The sequence below is a fragment of the Caretta caretta genome, chromosome 23 (assembly GCF_965140235.1).
Source record: "Caretta caretta isolate rCarCar2 chromosome 23, rCarCar1.hap1, whole genome shotgun sequence".
Taxonomy (NCBI): Eukaryota; Metazoa; Chordata; order Testudines; family Cheloniidae; genus Caretta; species Caretta caretta.
Window position 1 is genome coordinate 6,377,688 of NC_134228.1, and position 23,206 is coordinate 6,400,893.

The window sequence follows — 23,206 nt, forward strand, 5'->3', positions numbered from 1 at the left end:
CGGGGTACCTTGGTTCAGGGGAAATAGCTCAGTGTTCATGGTTCTGGCCTGCAGTCAGGTCGACCAACGGTCAAGAGTCTGTTTGCCCGGGGACTTCATTCAGGGCAGGGCTGCTGTCGAGTAGGGGCTCTGGCCTACAGTCAGGCAGGCAGAGCAGCAGAAGGTCCATTTGCCTGGCCCTTGATCAGGGCGGGGCAGCAATCAAGTAGGGGGGCTCTGGCCTACAGTCCGGCAGAGCCGTCGCCGTCTAGGGGAGGTTAGCTCTCTGGTGGGAGAGTCAGCACAACCGTCTGGCGTCCTGATTCAGGCGGGTGCCAGACCAATCAGGCCTCCTGACAACCAAGTGGGGAGGCTGCTACTCCTGACGGTGGGGTGCTGGTGGTCCGGGAACCCAGGCCCTCCCGCTCCACTGCGTCCCCGCCCAGGGCCCTAACAGCCGTGGAGTGGTCCGCCACTGCGTCAGTGGGGAAAATCTGACCGCAACACGCTGGACGGCTTGTAGTCAATAACACAGCTGAACCCAATTCGGCTGCCCTGGGCTCCTTGCTGCAAGTCCATTCCATGTGTACATGGGTTCAGGGGTGGCAGGTTTGTAGAAATTTTGGTGGTGCCCAGAACCCGCCCCTACTTTGCCCCCACACCTGCCCAAGGCTCCGGGAGGGAGTTTGGGTGGGGAAGGATGTCTGGAGTGCAGGACCTAGGCTTAGGCAGAGTATTGGGGTGCAGGCTCTGGGAGGGAGTTTGGGGATGGGAGGGGGTGCAGGGCTGAGGGGTTTGGGAGGGGATCAGGGCAAGAGTAAGGGTGAAGGGGGTCAGGGCTCTGTCTGGGGCTGGGGGTTTGGGGGGTGAGAGAGAGTCAGGGCTGAGGCAGAGGGTTGGAGTTCAGGGGGATGAGGCCTCTGTCTAGGGCTGGAGATGAGGGGTTTGTGCTGTTGGAGGGGGCTCAGGCAGAGGGTTGGGGTGTGGGGGGATGAGGGCTCTGTCTCGGGCTGGAGATGAGGGGTTTGTGGTGTTGGAGGGGGCTCAGGGCTGGGGTAGAGGGTTGGGGTGTGGGGGGAATGAGGGCTCTGTCTCGGGCTGGAGATGAGGGGTTTGTGGTGTTGGAGGGGGCTCAGGACTGGGGCAGAGGGTTGGGGTATGGGGGGGATGAGGGCTCTGGCTAGGACTGGGGATAAGATGTTTGGGGTGTTGGAGGGGCTCAGGGCGAGGGTGCGGTGGGGAGGTGAAAGCTCTGGCTGGGGGTGTGGGCTCTGGGGTGGGGCAGGGCTGGGGATGAGTTTGGGGTGCAGGCGGGCTGCTCCGGGACAGGGTTCAGAGAGGAGGACTCCCCCCAGCCCTTTCCCTGCTGGCAACAGCGAGCTCTAGGGGAGGACGGTGAGTGGCAGCCCTACCAGCTCCTCGGCTTCTGGCAGCCTCTCTGGGTCTCTGTCAGGATAGCGCTCTCCATTAGCTCCGTCCTTCCGCAGCGGGGAAGAGACGTGCTGCTCAGCTGGCAGCTCTCTCCCATCTGAGCTGGAGGGCCGGCCTTTTATAGTGCCGCCTCCTGCCCCGCCCCTCTGCTGCCATGGGTGTCCCGGTTCTGCCCACCAGGGGGCGTTCGCGACTCCCTCCCAGGCTGCCAGGGCAGGAGACCACGCCCCCTCGCGACAGAGGCCTTAAAGGAAAGGAGTTTTAACAAAAGAAAAATTGCTTAGCCTTAGAAGAAAAAAGGAAAGAAAGGTTATTTTAAATCGAAGGAAGAGGGGAAACTATAGAAAGCAACAAGAGAGAGGAGTGTTTTTTATAGATTAGTAAGAACATGGTAAAAGGTTATTTTTGTTGGGACTAAAAAATAATAAGAGTCAAAAAATTGAAATCAATTTTAAAAAGCAAAGGCTCATTAAAGAAAAGAGGAAACTCTAAAGGAAGGTTGAGAAGGTCAGGTGAAAGAAATCACACGGCCGAAAAATGAGCTAGAGATCCTATGTCAGTGACACAGGGCTGTGTAAAATACAGAAAACAGAAAGAGAGAGAAAGATCCTTTTTTCTTAGTAAGCAGAACACAGAGCTGTGCAAAAGAGAGAAAGATCCTTTTTTTGGTTAGTTAGAGAAGGAGAGGATAGAAAACGGGAAGAGATCCTTTTTGGTTGGTGAGACAAGGAAAGTATAAAGAAGAGGAGTCCTTGTGGCACCTTAGAGACTAACAGATTTATCTGAGCATTAGCTTTCGTGAGCATCCGATGAAGTGAGCTGTAGCTCACGAAAGCTTATGCTCAAATAAATGTGTTAGTCTCTAAGGTGCCACAAGTCCTCCTTTTCTTTTTGCCAATACAGACGAACACGGCTGCTACTCTGAAACCTGTCATTATGCAAGGAAAGTAGAGCAAGCTGCAGGGGGGCGGATGGGGAGAGGGAAGAGAACTTACCCTTGCGGCTGCCCCCCCCCCCAGGAAAAGAGGGAGCTCCCAAGGCTCACAGCCCCCAGCATGGTTATCTCCGCCTCTCGGGCGGACCAATCAGAAACTGTTCTACAGTTTCATCATAGAAGGCATTTTCCTGAACCAATCCTATCAACCCAAGATTTTTAAACAAGAGCCCCCTCCCTCCCCTCCCCGCCCCTCCCCTCACTACCCACCCCCTTTAACTGCCTTATTCTTATCTAAGAAAACGGGCCCCAAGCACCTTTCCCACTAGATAGATAGATAGATAGATAGATAACCCCATTGGCTTTAAGCCCTTTTAAATTTTATGGAACTTTTCCCACCGGGGCTGACAGACAAACAACAAAAATGATTTTGGGGGTTTTTAGAGAGTGTTCCCTGTTTTAAAATTTCACAGTTCAATTAGGGCTTGTCTACACTGCCACGTACAGCGCTGAAACTTGCCCCGCTCAGGGGTGTGAAAAAACACCCTCCTCAGCTGGAGCCGCGAGGACACTGCCACCTTAAAGTGCTGTCGCGGCAGCGATTTCACGTGGGCAGTGTAGACACCTTCTGAACAGTTTAAACCAGTTCGTGTTAAAAGGGGGCCTCTTTATTTCACTACAGAACAAGGGAGTTCATTTCAATGGTTAAAAAGGTGTTAAATGGACCGTGAATGGTAATATTGCTATGTCCTTACCATTAAGGTTCCTGTAAACAGGTGTTGATCTTATTAGTCTTCAGTAAAACTTGGCAGCCCTTTAGGTTTACATTTAGTTTTAGTCCTCTGCCTTTGCTGCAAAAAATTTTTAAAAGCAGAAGGGCCTGCTTCAAATAGGTCAAATCTCTTAAATACTTTATTTGATATGATTAAAAACTGTATGTTTAGCAAGTGTTAAGTGGCGGGGGAAAAGTCAGGAAAGAGGTGGGGTGGGGGTTTTCCAAAATCGCCGGCAGGCAGGCCAGCGGCCTCATCGCTGTGTGCTAGAAAACAAGTGTACCTAGTCAGAGGGCTGTTTCTTGTGCCTATCTGCTACCAGTAGATATAACAACTTATGACCACAGGCTATAAAATGTGCTGTAGTAGGGCCCTCTCCCAGTAGAAACCAGCATTCAGAGGAGAAGTACACACAGAATGCTGGATGCTTCTATCCTAACAGTTGTGAAATTCGTGGGCTTGGACCATGAAAAAGTTCAAGGAGCTGAGTTTACAGAATCTAATTAAACTGTTTCAGAGTAACAGCCGTGTTAGTCTGTATTCGCAAAAAGAGAAGGAGAACTTGTGGCACCTTCGAGACTAACCAATTTATTTGAGCATAAGCTTTCGTGAGCTACAGCATCTGATGAAGTGAGCTGTAGCTCACGAAAGCTTATGCTCAGATAAATTGGTTAGTCTCGAAGGTGCCACAAGTATTTCTTTTCTTTTAATTAAACTGTGAAATTTTAAAACAGGGAACTCTCTCTAAAAACCCCCAAAATCATTTTTGTTGTTCATCTGTCAGCCTCAGTGGGAAAAGTCCCATCAAATTTAAAAGGGATTAAAGACATTGGGGTTCTATAGACATCATGCTAAAGATTTAAGGGGTTTAATAAAGAGTGTGAGCCTTTTTGTAGGTTTTGTAGGTTTTTAAAAAATACAGCCTACAAAATTGGGTAGCCAGGATAAAAATTAGCATTCAATTCTATCAGGAAAGGTTTCTTAAATTCATTAGGAATTTTCATAAGGGGCAGGAGCCACTGCATTGCTTGGTCACATATTCAAGAAATCATACAAAAGTACTCATAGGCAAATGCTTTAAAAAGAAACTAACGCTATATTTTTGTACTCTGGTCAATTGACTTGGGCAAAACTCTGAAAAGCAAAGGAACACTTTAAAAAAAAAATCCTTTCATCATGTCTTTTTATGTTTCCTTTTAGCATTTTAAAACCCTTCCAAGTTTGTTTGCCTTTGGTTTCCATTTAAAAAATCATTAGAAAAGAAAAATGTGTGTGCGGGGGGCGGCGAAGGGGGGTGACAAATACCTTATCTCTGGTTTAAAAAAAAAAGCTAACTGGTTCACATAAGCTGCTTTTTCTTGTGTTTTGTAGAAATCCATACTTTCAAAACGTGAGGTTTTTAACTGTACCCTGATTTTTAAAGCTTTCTTTACAATTTCAAGCTAACCAAACAAAAACAGCTTTCTCTTTTTGCATTCTTTGATAAATTAAGTCCATTTAAACAGTTAAAAAAGAGCTTGTACCTGGGTCTCAGCACACGGACTGCTAACATTTAGAAACAAATGCAGCAAAAAATTCAGACAAAAATCCCTAAGTCAATAAAAACTTAATTTAACTTAAACAAATTACTTTTGTAAACTGCCTGTGGTTTTAACCCCGAGGTGCTTCTTTATTTTACACTCTTAATAAGTTCAAAGGGTGTCTTTTGAAAAGCAATCTGCTGTGGGTTCTTGTTTGTTTTAAATTCATACATGTTCTGGCCATCTTTACAGTGAAACAACTTTTGTCACAGGACAGGCGAGCTAAACAGGGGAAGGGAGCTATTTTTACATCCTGCTCCATGCAGATTTTCTATGACAGGCCTAAAGCAAACTTGTGTGTCCTGGTTTACATTTCAAAAAAACATGAGAAAAGAAGAAGAACGTATGTGTGTGTGTATGTTGGGAACAGAACAAGCCCCTTATCTCTGTCAGAACTTTTTCACATCAGCTGCTTTTTCTTCTTTTTTGTCTAAATCCAAACCTTAAAAACATGAGGGTTTTAACTGTACCCTGATTTTTAAAGCTTTCTTGACAATTTAAAGTTAAAACTGTTTTGGTTTGGGTCTCTTTTTGTATTCTTTTATATAGTAAGTTTATTTAAACAGTTAATAAAAAGATTTTGTAAATGGTGATGTGGCCATTCACATTTCTGTAACCAGGAGGCTTTGATATCTACATGCCTGTTTCCTTTAATTAACTTTACGGCCCTGGCTTTTGCTTAATGGTAGCTAGACATCTTTTGAAAACAAACTGGCTAATTCAAAAATGCCCCTGTTAAACTTATTACTAAAATGTTTTTTGTCTTCTTAGAAACACAAAGTACAAATGAAAAAACCTTTTTGTTTTTATAAAGCGTTACTTTTTAATACAGCTTCTAGACCCAAAACAAATACAGAAGCATGTATCTATGTCTCAGCCCATGGGCTGCAAACATTTAAGAACAAAAGCAGTCTGATAATGCAACAAAAATCTAAAATGTTTAATAAGCTTAATATAACTTTCATTGTGTGTTAAAACTGTTACAGCATTTTTAAAAGGTGCATTTTTATTCCACTCCAAAACACAGCCTTGTTTTTTTCCGGTGAACAGGAGGTTTAAAGTCATGGCACTGTTTCCTTAGGTCCTGTCTACGCTGGCAAGTTGCAGCGCGGTAAAGCAGCTTTCTGCGCTGCAACTGGTGAGGTGTACGCACGGCCACGCCACTCAGGGCGCGGAAACAGGGCAGTTGCAGCGCTTTAAAAAAAGCACTGCACAGTTTAAAAAACTTTCTGCACCGGGGCTACAGGCTGCAGCGCCAGTGTAGACACCGAGGTCGATTACGGCGCTGCGATTGGCCTCCCGGAGGTGTCCCACAATGCCTGCTCCCGCTCTCTGGTCATCGGTTTGAACTCTACTGCCCGGCCCTCAGGTGACCATCCATCATCCCCACTCCGTAAACTCCTTTGCCATTTTGAAAGTCCCCTTCCTGTTTGCTCAGTGATGAGTGCAGCGCATCTTTCCAGGTGGCCAGGCCTGCTCCATGCACCAGGCGATCCCCCTGCTTGGAGCTATGCCGAGCTGCTGGACCTCATTAGCATTTGGGGAGAGGAGGCTGTACAGTCCCAGCTGCACTCCGGACGTAGCAATTATGATACCTACTGTGATGTTATTGACTTGAACTGGGACCATATAGATCATTGTTGCAACCATGGTCCTGTAGTGGCACCAAATCTTGTATAAAGAGAGGTCCAATAAGGTGTCTAAGGCAAGATTATGGTTTGCTGGTTATGACTGTGCTATCTATATGCTTGTGTCATTTTTGTATTTTAAGTTATAAGTATTGGATCTATAGTGTCTGTGGTTCAAATTTGTACTATGCTTCTGGGTGACACCCCAGACAAGTTCAAAAGGAGGACTTTTGGCCCTTAGAGACTAACAAATTTATTTGAGCATAAGCTTTCATGAGCTACAGCTCACTTCATCGGATGCAATGCCTAGCCTGCTTGATGGCCGATTAAGGACCATCAGCTACACAATTGACCCATTGAGAGAAGGCAGACAAGCCTTGGGACTCAGCAAGGTGTGCAGGGACCTGCCTATGGACAGAACTGGGAAGGTTTTCCAGGCCACGTGATGGACAGCTTGTCTTTGGGACAAAGAAAGAAAGACTACATGGCAAGAGAATATAAAAAGCTGCTGCAGCTCCTCCATCTTGTCTTCAGTCCTGCTTCATCCCTCTGGAGGGACTTTGCTACGCTGAAGCTTTCAACCAAGAACTAAAAGATGCATCCCAGCTGTGGATGTTCTCCAGAGACTTGATTTGAACCTGCAGTTTATTCTGTCGCTGCCACAAGCCTGAACCAAGAACTTGGCCATGACTGTACGTCATTGATTCCATTTCACCAATTCTAGCTCTCATCTATAGCTTTTTCCTTTTATGAACAAACCTTTAGATTTTAGAGTCTAAAGGGTTGGCTACAGCGTGATTTGGGACAAAGTCTGCTTTGCATATTGACCTGGGTCTGTGGCTTTGTCCTTTGGGATCAAGAGAATCTTTTTTATTTTCCTGGGGTATTGGTTTTCATAACCATTTGTCCCCATAACAAGTGGTACTGTTGGGGATCCTGGGAAACTGGAGTTTCTAAGGGAATTGCTTGTGTGACTTGTGGTGAGCCAGTGGGGTGAGACCAAAGTCTGCTCTGTTTGGCTGGTTTGGTTTGCCTTAGAGGTGGAAAAGCCCCAACCTTCGGCTGTAACTGCCCTGCTTGAAGCAGTTTGTCCTGAACTGGCACTCTCAGTTGGGTCCCGCCAGAACCAGCATCATTACACCTACGGACAGATTTCACGATGCATGACAGAAAGGGGCGATGACCGGGACACACGGCAGTTTAGGATGAAAGTGAAGGAGCTGCGGAACGCTGAGCACAGGGCACGGGAGGCAAACCGCCACTCCGGTGCTGCGCCTATGAGCTGCCGGGTCTCCAAAGAGCTGGACATGATACTCCGCGGCGACCCCACCTCCACTGCTAACACCACTGTGGATGCTTCGGTGGCTCGCATGTCAGTTGAGAGTGGACCGAGCCAGGAGGAGGAAATCTTGGACGAGGATGTGGAGGGGGACCCAGAGGCAGAAGATGACTCGGAAGTCAGAGATGCATGCGGCCAGGAGCTCTTTTCTACCCCAGATGTTGGCGAAGCGCAAAGAGGAGAGGAGGCCCCTGGTAAGTGGATTTGATTTTGGGACTCGCTGAAGTGGGTTGTTGGGGGCAGGAGGGTTGCAGAAAGCCGGCTTGTCTCCCACCGCATGCCACCCTGCCGGAAGCAGAGGGGTGGGACAGGAAGCGGAACTATAAAAGGCCGCCCCTCCAGCTGAGTTGGGAGAGAGCTGCTGGAGGAGCAGGACGTCTCTTCCCTGCTCCCCTAATGGAGAGCGCGATCCTGACAGAGAGCCAGAGGGGCTGCCGGAGCTGCCAGGCGCTGGGGTCTCCAAGGAACTGGTGGGGCTGCCACTAGCCGTCTACCCCAGCGAAGCGAACAACAACCCTGGAACCATGTACACACGGAATGGGTGTGTAGGAAGGAGCCCAGGGCAGCCGAATCGGGTTCAGCTGTGTTATTGACTACAAGCCGGCCAGCGTGTTGTGATCGGATTTTCCCCGCTGACCCAGTGGCGGACCACTCCGCTGCTGTTTAGGGCCCTGGGTGGGGACGCAGTGGAGCGGGAAGGCCTGGGTTCCCCTACCACCGCCACGCCACCGTCAGGAGTGGCAGGCTCCGCACCTGGTTGTCAGGAGGCCTGCTTGGTCTGGCACCCGCCTGAATCAGGACGCCAGACGGTTGTGCTGACTCTCCCACCAGAGAGCTAAGCTCCCCTAGACGGCGACGGCTCTGCCGGACTGTAGGCCAGAGCCCCCCTACTTGATTGCTGCCCTGCCCTGATCCAGGGCCAGGCAAATGGACCTTCTGCTGCTCTGCCTGCCTGACTGTAGGCCAGAGCCCCTACTCGACAGCAGCCCTGCCCTGAATGAGGGCCCCGGGCAAACAGACTCTCTACCGTTGCTCGGCCTGACTGCAGGCCTGAACCATTAACACTGGGCTAATTTTCCCCTGAACCAAGGTACCCCGGAAGTATCGTAGTGAGGGGCATGGTCTCCCACCCTGATGGACGGGGAGGGAGCCGCGAACCCCTTACAGCCTTTCTTTCTACTTGTTCATACTTTTTCTCGAAATATGTCAAAACACAAGAACGCAACCTTCCCCCGGCCAAACACAGAAAACAATACAAAAGAAATGTTCAAAAGGGCCGACGGCGACAAAAACGTACACGACCGGAAACGGGGACGGAGGGCGGGACGTAAACCCTACACAGGGCGTGGAAACCTGTCAGAAAGTACATGGTGATGAAAGCTCTCGAGCAGTTAACTAGTCACGTGCAATCCCCCCTGTACATAGCAATCCCCCCTGTACATAGCAATCCTCTCTTTCATTTTGATGCTTTTTGATGTATTGTTCTGCTTTTATTTGAAATATTAAATAACTGTATTTACTGTGATCCATTGAGGTATAAATGATCTAAACACCTTGTCCTGTACAGAGCACACAGACGGCTCCCCTGGATCCCACAACCCACACAGGGAGAAAGCTGTCGCAAGCGTCGGCATCTCCAAAATCGTATCAGGGCAAGAAAAGGCACCTGCTATTTCCCACCCTCGTACAGTGTAGACACGGGGTGAGGGCGAGACCCAGTGACCCCGGTTAGTCCTGCTCCATCTCTGCCATCTGGGTTTCCATCGACAGCTGTTCACACTCGAAACGCAGGGCGGGGTGAGGTTTGCCCATCAGCCAAAGAACCTTAATGTAAAGCAGCGCGCTCCTGCCAGTGCCCGTGGCAGATCCCCCATTCGCAGGGTGTGATCATTTCCACCCTGAGACGGACGAGACCTCGTGTCCTGGTGTGAGGGGCACTGTGCTCTGTACCCCACATATCCCCCCTCTCCCTGCCCCCCAGCCTGGTGTTAGGGGATGCTGTGCTCCGGATCCTACATATTCCCCCAGCTTCCAGGCCCCGTGGCCGGCGTTAGGGGGCGCTGTGCTCTGTACCCTACACCCCCCATCTCTCAGCCCCCCTGCCAGGTGTTAGAGGGCGCTGTGCTCTGTATCATAGGCATTTCCCAGCCCTCCTGCCCGGCCTTAGGGGGTGCTGTGCTCTGTACCCTACACATCCCCAGCCCCCAGCCTGGTGTTAGGCAGTTTCTAGTGTCTGTGAACTTACTGCATGTACCGGAGTCTATCAGCGCATGCTGGGTGCCACACGCTGTGGGTATGGACAGGGCCCAACGCTGGAACCTGACCTGAAGGTGGGATTGGCCACTGTCCTGGTGGTCAGGACACAGGCAGGTAGTAGAGGGGCTCCGTGCGGGGACCCGATTCTGCCTTTCTGTCTGGCCGATCCCTTCTAATGAGCCTGAACCTGCCCATCTCCCCAGACTCAGCATAGCACAGGACTTGGGGGGCACCTGCTGGCAAAGTGGCCTCAGTCCCCACCGTACAGGCAGGGGTCATTCAGCTGGTGATAGCCCTTCTCTCAAGCCCCCAAGCACCTGTGTGTCATGGCTGCCTGCAGGAGTTCAGGGCCAACAACTGCCTGGGGAAGGGAACAGGGCCTGGCTAGGCAGGGGCTCAAACCGGGGAGTGTCAGTTTGGATCCCCAGCTAGCCGTAGGGGTGCAACACGCCGGGGGGAGCGGGGGGGGGGGGAGATCAACTCCAGCCGGTTCATCATAAACCCTGTCCCTCAGGCCTCAGTAGAAATGGGGATGTTCCCCTGGCAGTATGCAGGTGCGAAGGACTTGAGAGGGAGGTGGCAGACGTGCCCTTTTGATGGCGGTCCCTCAGCACACGGAGAGAGCAGGGGGCAAACGTCTGCGACTCACGGGCCCTGGGTGCACACACCCCGACAGGGGAACGTGTACAGGCCCAGCCCAGCCTGAAGAACACCAGCTCCTGTGTAAGGGAAGTCACCGTTTTTTTCACAAGAGCGGGAAACTGACGTTGCATAAGCCAGGAACTCCTGATGGGCACTTTCGTCCCTCCGGGAGACCAACCCATCTAGCACAGAGAACAGGGGGACATAAAGGCTGAGCTGAAGCTAGATTCATGCTGTCCAGGATGCTGGGGTGCCCTCATGCTTGAGTTGAAGACGGCCTGGGGGTTCCCAGCATTGCCCTCCTGGGAGCCCTCGCCCTGCACCCTGGCCTGTGTGTTCTCAGGAGGCTGCGTGCTGCCAGGTGCCCATCCCCAGTGCGGAGTCCCTGGATTAATGCCAGGGGACGGGGACTGGGACTCTGCTCCTGGCTCATTCCCAGGAAGCTGGGAGTGTGAGTGGTGGAGCTGCCAGCTCTTGGAACCTCCCTTCCCAGCACGGGGTTGTCTCTGGGGGAAGCCCACCCCAGGAGCTGGCATTTGTTGGCCTCTTCCCCAGAGCGCTGGAGTCTCAGCCACTCCAGATCGGGGGGAGGGGCCAGCTGTGAATTGGGAGCCAGATCCGGGTTTAGATGCGAATCCGCTGGTGCGGCAGAGCGTTCAGATGTGGGGAGCCAGCTCCCGCCTGCGCCAGATCACAAAGTGCCACTTCAGCCAGCCGCCTGCCAGGCTCTGGCCGCGCCCCGTGTGGAGCTGCAGCTGGGCTCTCCACAGCTGGGTGCTGCTCCTCCTCCCTGCTGGCCAGCCAGCCGCACCTCCTCAGCACCTGCCCGCTCAGCCCCACCTCAGCGCTCCTGCCTCCCCAATGTCCTCCCTGGTGCTGCGCCTGGCCCCCTGCACCTGGCCTGTCAGTGCCCAGTGGGGCCGGAGCCAAGCACCCCCTAGAGCCATGTGTCAGGCCCTGAGTCCCTCCTGTGCCGGGCTCCCACCAATCCACAAGCCAGGAACAGGCCCGTGACTCCCGGAGCAAGTATTTCCGTCTCACAGCAGCAGCTCAGTCTGCTCAACACGACTCCAGGGCCAGGAACTCGCTCCTGCCTAACATTGGCACTAGTCTTAGGCTGCTCCAGCCCTGCTCCTCGTCCTGCTCCTCGCCCTGCTCTCGCTCCAGCCTCGCTCCACCCACGCCCCGGCCTCCTGAGTCCAGCTCCAACCACGAGGCCTGACCACCTCCAGCACCTTCGCTGACACCATCACTTCCAGAGGGAATGGCACTGAGGTTGCCAGGGGAACAGGCATTCTCCAGCTGCCCAGAGCCATTGTTCCATTCACCAGAACAGTCCTGTTGGGGACACTGAGGCATGGCCACTAGGTAACTCGAGGGGATGGAAGACCACGAGTGTCGATGAAGCCCCCTCGTACTAGGCCCAGGTGTCCTTGGCCCCCCCCTCCCGCCTGGAGGCCCTCGCAGCAGCTCTGCGTACTAGGCCCAAGTGTCCTTGGCCCCCCCCGCCTGGAGGCACACACAGTGGTTATGCTGAGAATCTGCAACAATATGCTGCAGAGTCAGACTGCCTGAAACTAAGCAAGGCCACACAGGGCAGATATGGAAGAACAAAGCTGAATAAAGCAGCTTTATGTAGAGTTTAACAAATGATACAGAGAACCAGGGAACTAGCTGGGAAGTGGATTGGCTGGCTATATGGATACTTGGGGCATAAGCACCAAAGTCAAAGGCTTTTGGATAAGTATGCTGGGAAAAAGGATGTATAAAAGCCTGTGTAGCTTCCTGCTCTGTGTACAGGATTTGAGATTCAAATCTCCTGGTACTTATTTGAAGCTTCAAATAAACTTTTCTGCTTCTCCACCCCGTTGTGATTATTGGGTGTAGCACACCGGGAAACGAACCATTCAAGCTGTTGTTCAGCCTCTCGGCGCTGGGTGCCAGCAACAGTCCGATGCCAGGACAGTCCCCCTGAGCTCTGGAGAGAACTAGAGGTGCCTTAGGACGCCTGCCGTGCAGCTGCTGGAGAGTCAGCAGGAGACATTGGGTGAGGACTGGAGCCCCCCAGGGCAGGGGCCATTCCGGAGACCCAGCGTGGGGGGAATCAGGCCTGGGATTCTCTGCAGCGGCTGCTCCCACACAGGCCTTGGAGAGACGAGCTGCGAAACCCCCACAAAGCGCCGTCCCGGCACAGAGCTCTGTAGCACTGGGACTCCATACCCGTGAGCTGCAATCCAGCAGCACCTTGGGCCAGCCCCACCCTCTCCCATTGCCCCGCTCTGGGAGGCCAGGGCACAGTTCACAATTTAGCACTGACCAGCTGCAAGGATCCTGGCGGGCCCTGGTATGGTTGGAGCAGCATTTTCAATGTTCGGGAAAAGCGAGATCTGTGCAATAGGCAATGTAGCTCCATCTGGGCACCAGCCAGTTCCTGTGCCCCAGAGAGCTCCCACAGCTCCCACTGAACCAGGGACGAAGGGGGCAGGAAGTTGGAAGAGAAGGTGCCAGCCCGGGACCCAGGAGACCCATGTTCATTTCCCAGCTCTGCCACAGATGCTCTGTTTGTCTTCGAGCAAGTCCCTTATTCTCTCTCTGCAGCAGTTCCCTGTCTGTACAGTGGGGGTAGCAGCCAGGCCCTGCCCTGAAGGGGGCAGTTAGAATAAATGCAATCGAGGTTGGGCAGTGCTCGGATGCCAGGGGGATGAGGGCCAGGATGGTGCCTAAGACAGACCGAAAGCAAGGGGGAGCTACAGAGCCGGTGGTGAGAGGGGTTTGGCCTTTGACAATCTGCTCTGAGTGCCTGGGCTGCCAGACCCCAGGCAGCCACTGGCATTGCCAGACCTCCCTGATCTACGGTGCTGCTGCTCTCCCTGCTTCTAGGAGTCACTGCCTCCCCCGGGCCGAGACCCCCGCAGCAATCATCTCCTGGGGCTGCCGTGGCACTGAGCATTAGCAAGGCCTGAGACTCAGTTGGGCGGGGGAGGGGCTGCTATTAAAGCAGCTTCTGCGTCATTGCAGCGGTGGGAGAGGAAGCAGAGACGGGACCGTTTTACATCCCGTGGCCAAAGCACCCGGCAGCTTGGGAAAGTGGAAAGAGCCGCTCGGGTGGGCTGGGAGCCGGGGGTGGGGAGAGTTCATGAATCCCCGTTCTGCACTGTCACGAGAAGGAGGAGCCGGGATGGAAGTGATCCTCCCACTCGGGGATCCAGAGACCCCCTGGCTCCAGTGGCATGGACGCAGGGAGGGGCTCTGGCCTGGGGTCTGCAGGAGCTGGGACTAGAGGAGCCCAGCGGTCCCTTCCGGCCTAACGTCTGTGACTGTGGGGAGCGGTGTTAGATCATATTAAAGAAGTTCTTGTGGCACCTTAGAGACTAACCAATTTATTTGAGCATGAGCTTTCGTGAGCCACAGCTCACTTCATCAGATGTGTACCGTGGAAACTGCAGCAGACTTTATATACACACAGAGAATATGAAACAATACCTCCTCCCACCCCACTGTCCTGCTGGTAATAGCTTATCTAAAGTGATCAACAGGTGGGCCATTTCCAGCACAAATCCAGGTTTTCTCACCCTCCACCCCCCCACACAAATTCACTCTCCTGCTGGTGCTAGCCCATCCAAAGTGACAACTCTTTACATAATCAAGTCAGGCTATTTCCTGCATAGATCCAGGCTTTCTCACATCCCCCCCACCCCCATACACACACAAACTCACTCTCCTGCTGGTAATAGCTCATCTAAACTGACCACTCTCCAAGTTTAAATCCAAGTTAAACCAGAACATCGGGGGGGTGGGGGTAGGAAAAAACAAGAGGAAACAGGCTACCTTGCATAATGACTTAGCCACTCCCAGTCTCTATTTAAGCCTAAATTAATAGTATCCAATTTGCAAATGAATTCCAATTCAGCAGTTTCTCGCTGGAGTCTGGATTTGAAGTTTTTTTGTTTTAAGATAGCGACCTTCATGTCTGTGATTGCGTGACCAGAGAGATTGAAGTGTTAAGAATGAGCTCTCAAAAATGGATACTCTCATAAAGAACCAACCTTCCACACAAACTTCCTCCTGGCTGGATTTTACTAAAACTAGACAAGCCATTTACAACGCACACTTTGCTTCTCTACAAAAGAAAAAGGACACTAAACTTTCTAAACTACTACATGCTACAAGGGGCCACAGCAATGGTTCCCTCACCCCACCTAGCAATATTGTTAACCTATCCAACTATACTCTCAGCCCAGCAGAAGCAGCTGTTCTATCTCGGGGCCTCTCCTTCTGCCCCTCCACCCCCACGAACATGATACAGTTCTGTGGTGACCTAGAATCCTATTTTCGACGTCTCCGTCTCAAGGAATATTTCCAAAATACCTCTGAACAACATACTAATCCACAGAGGTCTCCCTGCCAACACTACAGAAAGAGGGATTCTAGATGGACTCCTCCTGAAGGTCGGAACAGCAGACTGGACTTCTACATAGAGTGCTTCCGCCGACGTGCACGGGCTGAAATTGTGGAAAGGCAGCATCACTTGCCCCATAACCTCAGCCATGCGGAACGCAATGCCATCCACAGCCTCAGAAACAAGTCTGACATCATAATCAAAAAGGCTGACAAAGGAGGTGCTGTTGTCATCATGAATAGGTTGGAATATGAACAAGAGGCTGCTCGGCAGCTCTCCAACACGAGTTTCTACAAGCCATTACCCTATGATCCCACTGAGAGTTACCAAAAGCAACTACAGCATTTGCTCAAGAAACTTCCTGAAAAAGCACAAGATCAAATCCGCACAGACACACCCCTGGAACCCCGACCTGGGATATTCTATCTACTACCCAAGATCCATAAACCTGGAAATCCTGGGCGCCCCATCATCTCAGGCATTGGCACCCTGACAGCAGGATTGTCTGGCTATGTAGACTCCCTCCTCAGGCCCTATGCTACCAGCACTCCCAGCTACCTTCGAGACACCACTGACTTCCTGAGGAAACTTCAATCCATCGGTGATCTTCCTGATAACACCATCCTGGCTACTATGGATGTAGAAGCCCTCTACACCAACATTCCACACAAAGATGGATTACAAGCCGTCAAGAACACTATCCCCGATAATGTCACGGCTAACCTGGTGGCTGAACTTTGTGACTTTGTCCTTACCCATAACTATTTCACATTTGGGGACAATGTATACCTTCAGATCAGCGGCACTGCTATGGGTACCCGCATGGCCCCACAGTATGCCAACATTTTTATGGCTGATTTAGAACAACGCTTCCTCAGCTCTCGTCCCCTAAAGCCCCTACTCTACTTGCGCTATATTGATGACATCTTCATCATCTGGACCCATGGAAAAGAAGCCCTTGAGGAATTCCACCATGATTTCAACAATTTCCATCCCACCACCAACCTCAGCCTGGTCCAGTCCACACAAGAGATCCACTTCCTGGACACTACAGTGCTAATAAACAATGGCCACATAAACACCACCCTATACCGGAAACCTACTGACCGCTATTCCTACCTACATGCCTCCAGCTTTCACCCTGACCACACCACACGATCCATCGTCTACAGCCAAGCTCTGCGATACAACCGCATTTGCTCCAACCCCTCAGACAGAGACAAACACCTACAAGATCTCTGTCAAGCTTTCTTACAACTACAATACCCACCTGCAGAATTAAAGAAACAGATTGATAGAGCCAGAAGAGTTCCCAGAAGTTACCTACTACAGGACAGGCCTAACAAAGAAAATAACAGAACGCCACTAGCGGTCACCTTCAGCCCCCAACTAAAACCCCTCCAACGCATTATTAAGGATCTACAACCTATCCTAAAGGATGACCCAACACTCTCACAAGTCTTGGGAGACAGGCCAGTCCTTGCCTACAGACAGCCCCACAACCTGAAGCAAATACTCACCAACAACCACATACCACACAACAGAACCACTAACCCAGGAACTTATCCTTGCAACAAAGCCCGTTGCCAATTGTGCCCACATATCTATTCAGGGGACACCATCACAGGGCCTAATAACATCAGCCACACTATCAGAGGCTCGTTCACCTGCACATCCACCAATGTGATATATGCCATCATGTGCCAGCAATGCCCCTCTGCCATGTACATTGGTCAAACTGGACAGTCTCTACGTAAAAGAATAAATGGACACAAATCAGATGTCAAGAATTATAACATTCATAAACCAGTCGGAGAACACTTCAATCTCTCTGGTCACGCAATCACAGACATGAAGGTCGCTATCTTAAAACAAAAAAACTTCAAATCCAGACTCCAGCGAGAAACTGCTGAATTGGAATTCATTTGCAAATTGGATACTATTAATTTAGGCTTAAATAGAGACTGGGAGTGGCTAAGTCATTATGCAAGGTAGCCTGTTTCCTCTTGTTTTTTCCTACCCCCCCCCCCCCCCGATGTTCTGGTTTAACTTGGATTTAAACTTGGAGAGTGGTCAGTTTAGATGAGCTATTACCAGCAGGAGAGTGAGTTTGTGTGTGTATGGGGGTGGGGGGGATGTGAGAAAACCTGGATCTATGCAGGAAATAGCCTGACTTGATTATGTAAAGAGTTGTCGCTTTGGATGGGCTAGCACCAGCAGGAGAGTGAATTTGTGTGGGGGGGTGGAGGGTGAGAAAACCTGGATTTGTGCTGGAAATGGCCCACCTGTTGATCACTTTAGATAAGCTATTACCAGCAGGACAGTGGGGTGGGAGGAGGTATTGTTTCATATTCCTCGGTGTGTATATAAAGTCTGCTGCAGTTTCCACGGTATACATCTGATGAAGTGAGCTGTGGCTCACGAAAGCTCATGCTCAAATAAATTGGTTAGTCTCTAAGGTGCCACAAGTACTCCTTTTCTTTTTGCGAATACAGACTAACACGGCTGTTCCTCTGAAACCTGTCATTAAAGAAGTTCTGATTTAAAATCACAAATGAGTTTGATTCCCCACAGTTTAAAGTCCAGGGTGTTACTAATTAAGAGGTCTCTTGGTTTTTGGTGCTGTTTCTCTCCCTCTATGTGTGAAACTTGCAAGCTGCTAATTGTGTTAGTACATTGTAAGACTGAGTGTGTTCTCAAAGCAATTCACAGAGAGAGAGACTCAAAGCAATACTCGAACAACAGAAACAGCACCCAGAGACTGCCTGCCCTTTTGTTGTATTAACAATTGTGATTAAAATAGAGATAGAGGATGTATGTGGATGGATGCTTGGTGTGGATAATAACTGAACGATCAGGGAGGTGCCAGCCTAAGAATCCAGTGTCCATCGGCTGAAGAAGGCGTCAAGTGGAAATAACCAGAGGACCCCCGGAGGGCAGACTGGAATCCACCCAACAGCCTCAAGAATGGGAGAACCAAAGAACAAGATAACATCTAGCAGCACAGAGCCGTCAGGAATGTGCTATCTGCTGATTGATTCAGCAACAGCATGATGAAGGAATTCCCATAGACTGGCATAGGAAGAAATTCCTATAAAAATAGACTCTAAAAAGTGAGAACTTTGGGGTCTGATTCTGCAAACCAACTTCCAGAAGCATCAGATGAGCATCTGACAAGGCCCTGCTCCCTCCTCATGTCCAGGCCACCTGGCCAGTGGCTTGGCATGAGCAACTCTAAGGCTGGTAACTATGATAACAACCTTGCAGAACCTGTGTGTGTGTGTGTTTGTATGAATGAATGTGTGACTAAATATGAGATTGAATGGGATGTTATAGCTATAACTAACTGCTTACTTCAGAGTAACAGCCGTGTTAGTCTGTATTCACAAAAGAAAAGGGGTACTTGTGGCACCTTAGAGACTAACCAATTGATTTGCGCATAAGCTTTCGTGAGCTAAGCTTATGCTCAAATAAATTGGTTAGTCTCTAAGGTGCCACAAGTACTCCTTTTCTAACTGCTTACTATGATTCTTTCTGTATTCACAATAAATGTGGTATTTTGCCTTTTTGCCTTTTATAAGATCCTGCTGGTTTTTATTTTATTGGTATAAGAGCGGAAGGTCGCTCCCATGGCCCCGGTGGGGAAGGACAGGCTCTAAAGCCTTGGCGAGGCCAGAGGAAGTCTGGGCTGGGGCATCCCATGGCTGGGGAGTCACACATTGGCTGTCCTGTGACTCGCCTGCCCATTGTGACACGCCCCTGCTGGCTGGCACAGCCTCATCCCCTCACTGCCAGGCTTGGCTCTGGCAGAGCGAGAGCTGGCACGTGCCCCTGGGGAACGCTGAGCCAGCAGATCCAGCTCCGCCACCGGCAGCAGAAAGTGGGTGGCCCATTTACGAGCCGGCTTCTGCCCACTCCTGACTTCAGGTAGGAGAATCTTCTATTGCCCACCTCTGCTTTTCCATTGCATCGTCAACCACACCGAGCCTTCCCCGAGCTCCTGGCTGGGCGGCACACGTCTGACAAGTGCCCAGTGCCGGCCATCTACCTGGTGCCAGTGAGGAAGTGGCATGCGCACAGGAGGGAGTCTGGGGCAGCTCGACAGAAGGGGTCGCACCAGTGAAGCCCGGAGGGGACGGAGACAAGGAGGAGGGTTTGGCAGGGCTGGTGGCACGGCACGGGAAGGTGGTACAGGTGGTTAGATGAGGTATTGGGCTGGGACCCAGGAGAGCTGTGTTCAGTTCCCAGCTCCTCTGTAAGTCTTCTGCGTGAGATCAGGTGAGTCCCCGCTGCTCCGGGCCTCAGCTAACGAGGGAGAACAGGTCCTTGCTCTGCGGGGGGGTTGAGAGCCTAAATACCACAACACCCGTGTGCTCAGTGTGACGAAGTGGGACTGTTCTTAATGTTTCCTCTGAATAGTGTGGGGGTGCCTCAGTTTCCCCTAGGCAGTTCTTAAGTATCTAGGTGGTGGGATAAGGGTGTATGATCATTGCAGAGCCCTAGAGGGCAGGTGTGTGCAGGAGTCTGGACACAGAGAATGGCCGACACCCTGTTTCCTGGCAACTGATGGCCTGGGCCCTTCTCCCCCTGCAAGGTGAGAGCTGAAGGGTTGGAGAACAAAGGAATCAGGTGACCTCCTGGCCCGGGAAAGGAACAAAGCCCAGAGGAGGAGGGGCTGGAGGGGGTTTTCAGTTTGGGGCTGGCTAGGACATGGAGTGAAGTGCAGACGTGGTTGTCTGGCTCACTGCCCCCCAAAATGGACCCAGCTGAGGGGTCCCGTTCTCTGCACCTGCAAGCTCTGTTTTAGACCATGTTCCTGTCGTCTAATAAACCTTCTGTTTTACTGGCTGGCTGAGAGTCACGTCTGACTGCAAAGTTGGGGTGCAGGACCCTCTGGCTTCCCTAGGAGCCCCGCCTGAGCGGACTCGCTGGGGGGAAGCGCACGGAGGGGCAGAGGATACTGAATGCTCCGAGGTCAGACCCAGGAAGGTGGAAGCTGTGTGAGCGGTGTGTCCTGAAGACAGGCTGCTCACAGAAAGGCGACTGCCCCAGAGTCCTGACTGGCTTCATGGGGAGCAGTTCCAGAGCATCGCCCAGGGACTCCGTGACAACTGGTGGGAGCGGTGGGATGTACTGCACCCTGTGGATGGCGCTTCCTGCAGTAAGTGACTGGGGAGCAGTAACACGAAGGGGGATTGCCGAGGACCAGGCCTGCTGAAGGCTCAGAAAGGAGCGGTTTCGGGGGGCGGTTAACCCCTGGGAGTGTGTGACCAGCGAGAAGGACTGTGCAGTAATGGGGTCCCCCTGGGGACTGCAGTGAGCAGTCTCAGGGGCGGAGGAGTCTGCAGCTCGACCCTGGCAAAGAGGTGGTGACCTCGAGAAGGGCTGGCACACTAGGGGTTCTCCCTGGAAACCGTGGGGAGCTGAGAACACACGGGCCTGTGAGTCCACAACAACTTGGGAGGAGCGGAGTGATGGCCTGTCACCGTCTCCTTAAGAAGGACATTGTAACCCTGTGCAAAAAGAGAGGGTTGAGCATTGGAAAGCTCACCAAAGCAGAGTTAATCGTGCAGCTGGAGGAGGATGACCGCTCTAAGGAACAGACTCCTGACCCCAACTGGGGCTATAGCAGGATCTGGGAGCAGCTGGAGCGGGAGCCAGGCATCGCCAAGACTCCTGTCCCCGACCAGACGGGGGTCTTCACGATCGGGTTCCCCATCTAGGGATCGGAGATGGACGGGATTGGAGCTGAGTCTGAGAGAGCAAGAGGACCGTGGGAGACAGCGAAAGCCCGAGAAAGAGCTGCAGAAGCAGCAGCAGCATGAACTGGCGGTGGTGGGGCGGAGAGGCCTAGGGGACCTCCCCGGGGTGAGTGGGGATAGATCCCGGGGGGCCAGTTCCACAGGGAACCTCGAGACTAAATTGCTGCCCCTGGTTAAGGAGGGGGGGATGTGGATGCCCACCTCACTGCCTTTGAGCAGGCTGGCGATTTGAACCAAGGGGACCCTGCGGAAAAGCCCCGGTGTCTAGCTCCCTTGCTGGGTCCCAAGGCCATAGACTCCGTCAGCCAGATGGTTGGGGATGTGGACAGGCTCCCACTCCTGACCCCAACCTATATGTCTGTGTGGAGTTTCCTGGGGCCAGGCCCCTCGGACCTCCAGTGGGAGCAGAAGGTGATGGTCAATGGGGAGACATTCTTGGGGTGGCCAAAGGGCATGGGCTGCATAAACCTTCCCACATGCGGCCTGCGAGTGCTATCGACCACCCCTGACCTAAGGGAGGGTGTGAAACTGGAAGGGCCTGGTGTAACTCCTACCAAGGAATGGGAGAGATGCTGGGGCATCCATGGGAACGTTGGTGGCTTCGAACTTCCCCAGGTCACCAGCTAAAGTGACCCCGCTCAGTTCGATCTCGAAGGGGGGAGAGAAGTTGTCACGGAGTCCCTGGGCGATGCTCTGGAACTGCTCCCCATGAAGCCAGTCAGGACTCTGGGGCAGTCGCCTTTCTGTGAGCAGCCTGTCTTCAGGACACACCGCTCACACAGCTTCCACCTTTCTGGGTCTGACCTCGGAGCATTCAGCATCCTCTGCCCCTCCGTGCACTTCCCCCCAGCGAGTCCGCTCAGGCGGGGCTCCTAGGGAAGCCAGAGGGTCCTGCACCCCAACATTGCAGTCAGACGTGACTCTCAGCCAGCCAGTAAAACAGAAGGTTTATTAGACGACAGGAACATGGTCTAACACAGAGCTTGCAGGTGCAGAGAACGGGACCCCTCAGCTGGGTCCATTTTGGGGGGCAGTGAGCCAGACAACCACGTCTGCACTTCACTCCATGTCCTAGCCAGCCCCAAACTGAAAACCCCCTCCAGCCCCTCCTCCTCTGGGCTTTGTTCCTTTCCCGGGCCAGGAGGTCACCTGATTCCTTTGTTCTCCAACCCTTCAGCTCTCACCTTGCAGGGGGGAAGGGCCCAGGCCATCAGTTGCCAGGAAACAGGGTGTCGGCCATTATCTGTGTCCAGATTCCTGCACACACCTGCCCTCGAGGGCTCTGCAATGATCATACATCCTTACCCCACCACCTAGATACTTAAGAACTGCCTAGGGGAAACTGAGGCACCCCCACACTATTCAGAGGAAACATTAAGAACAGTCCCACTTTGTCACACTCAGCCACTGGCATGGTGGGGCTAGGTAAGTGCCCAGACCGGGAGGTAGCTGGTGGCCCTGCCCCTCGTCCTACTCCAGCTCTGCTCTCGCTCCAGCCTCGCTCCACCCACACCCCGGCCTCCTGAGTCCAGCTCCAACCACGAGGCCTGACCACCTCCAGCACCTTTGCTGACACCATCACTTCCAGAGGGAATGGCACTGAGGTTGCCGGGGGAACAGGCATTCTCCGACTGCCCGGAGCTATTGTTCCATTCACCAGGACAGTCCGATGCCAGGACAGTCCCCCTGAGCTCTGGAGAGGACTAAAGGTGCCTTAGGACGCCTGCCGTGCAGCTGCTGGAGAGTCAGCAGGAGACATTGGGTGAGGACTGGAGCCCCCCAGGGCAGGGGCCATTCAGGAGACCCAGCGTGGGGGGAATCAGGCCTGGGATTCTCTGCAGCGGCTGCTCCCAAACAGGCCTTGGAGACGGGAGCTGCGAAACCCCCACAAAGCTCTGCCCCGGCACAGAGCTCTGTAGCACTGGGACTCCGTACGCGTGAGCCGCAATCCAGCAGGGCCTTGGGCCAGCCCCACCCTCTCCCATTGCCCCGCTCTGGGAGGCCAGGGCACAGTTCACAATTTAGCACTGACCAGCTGCAAGGATCCTGGCGGGCCCTGGTATGGTTGGAGCAGCATTTTCAATGTTCGGGAAAAGCGAGATCTGTGCAATAGGCAATGTAGCTCCATCTGGGCACCAGCCAGCTCCTGTGCCCCAGAGAGCTCCCACTGAACCAGGGACGAAGGGGGCAGGAGGTTGGAAGAGAAGGTGCCAGTCCGGGACCCAGGAGACCCATGTTCATTTCCCAGCTCTGCCACAGATGCTCTGTTTGTCTTCGAGCAAGTCTCTTATTCTCTCTCTGCAGCAGTTCCCTGTCTGTACAGTGGGGGTAGCAGCCAGGCCCTGCCCTGAAGGGGGCAGTTAGAATAAATGCAATCGAGGTTGGGCAGTGTTCGGATGCCAGGGGGATGAGGGCCAGGATGGTGCCTAAGACAGACCGAAAGCAAGGGAGAGCTACAGAGCCGGTGGTGAGAGGGGTTTGGC

At 52.4% G+C, this 23,206-nt stretch overlaps 1 protein-coding gene across 1 annotated transcript in view; it reads left to right on the forward strand.

The window, feature by feature from the left end:
* Nucleotides 1-7,488: 7,488 nt before the first annotated feature.
* LOC142069908 (maestro heat-like repeat-containing protein family member 7) overlaps nucleotides 7,489-23,206 on the forward strand; it is a 52,315-nt gene continuing 36,597 nt past the window's right edge. The window contains exon 1 of the mRNA XM_075122668.1: nucleotides 7,489-7,697. Coding sequence (XP_074978769.1) covers nucleotides 7,489-7,697 — 209 coding nt within the window. The remainder of the gene's footprint in view (nucleotides 7,698-23,206) is intronic.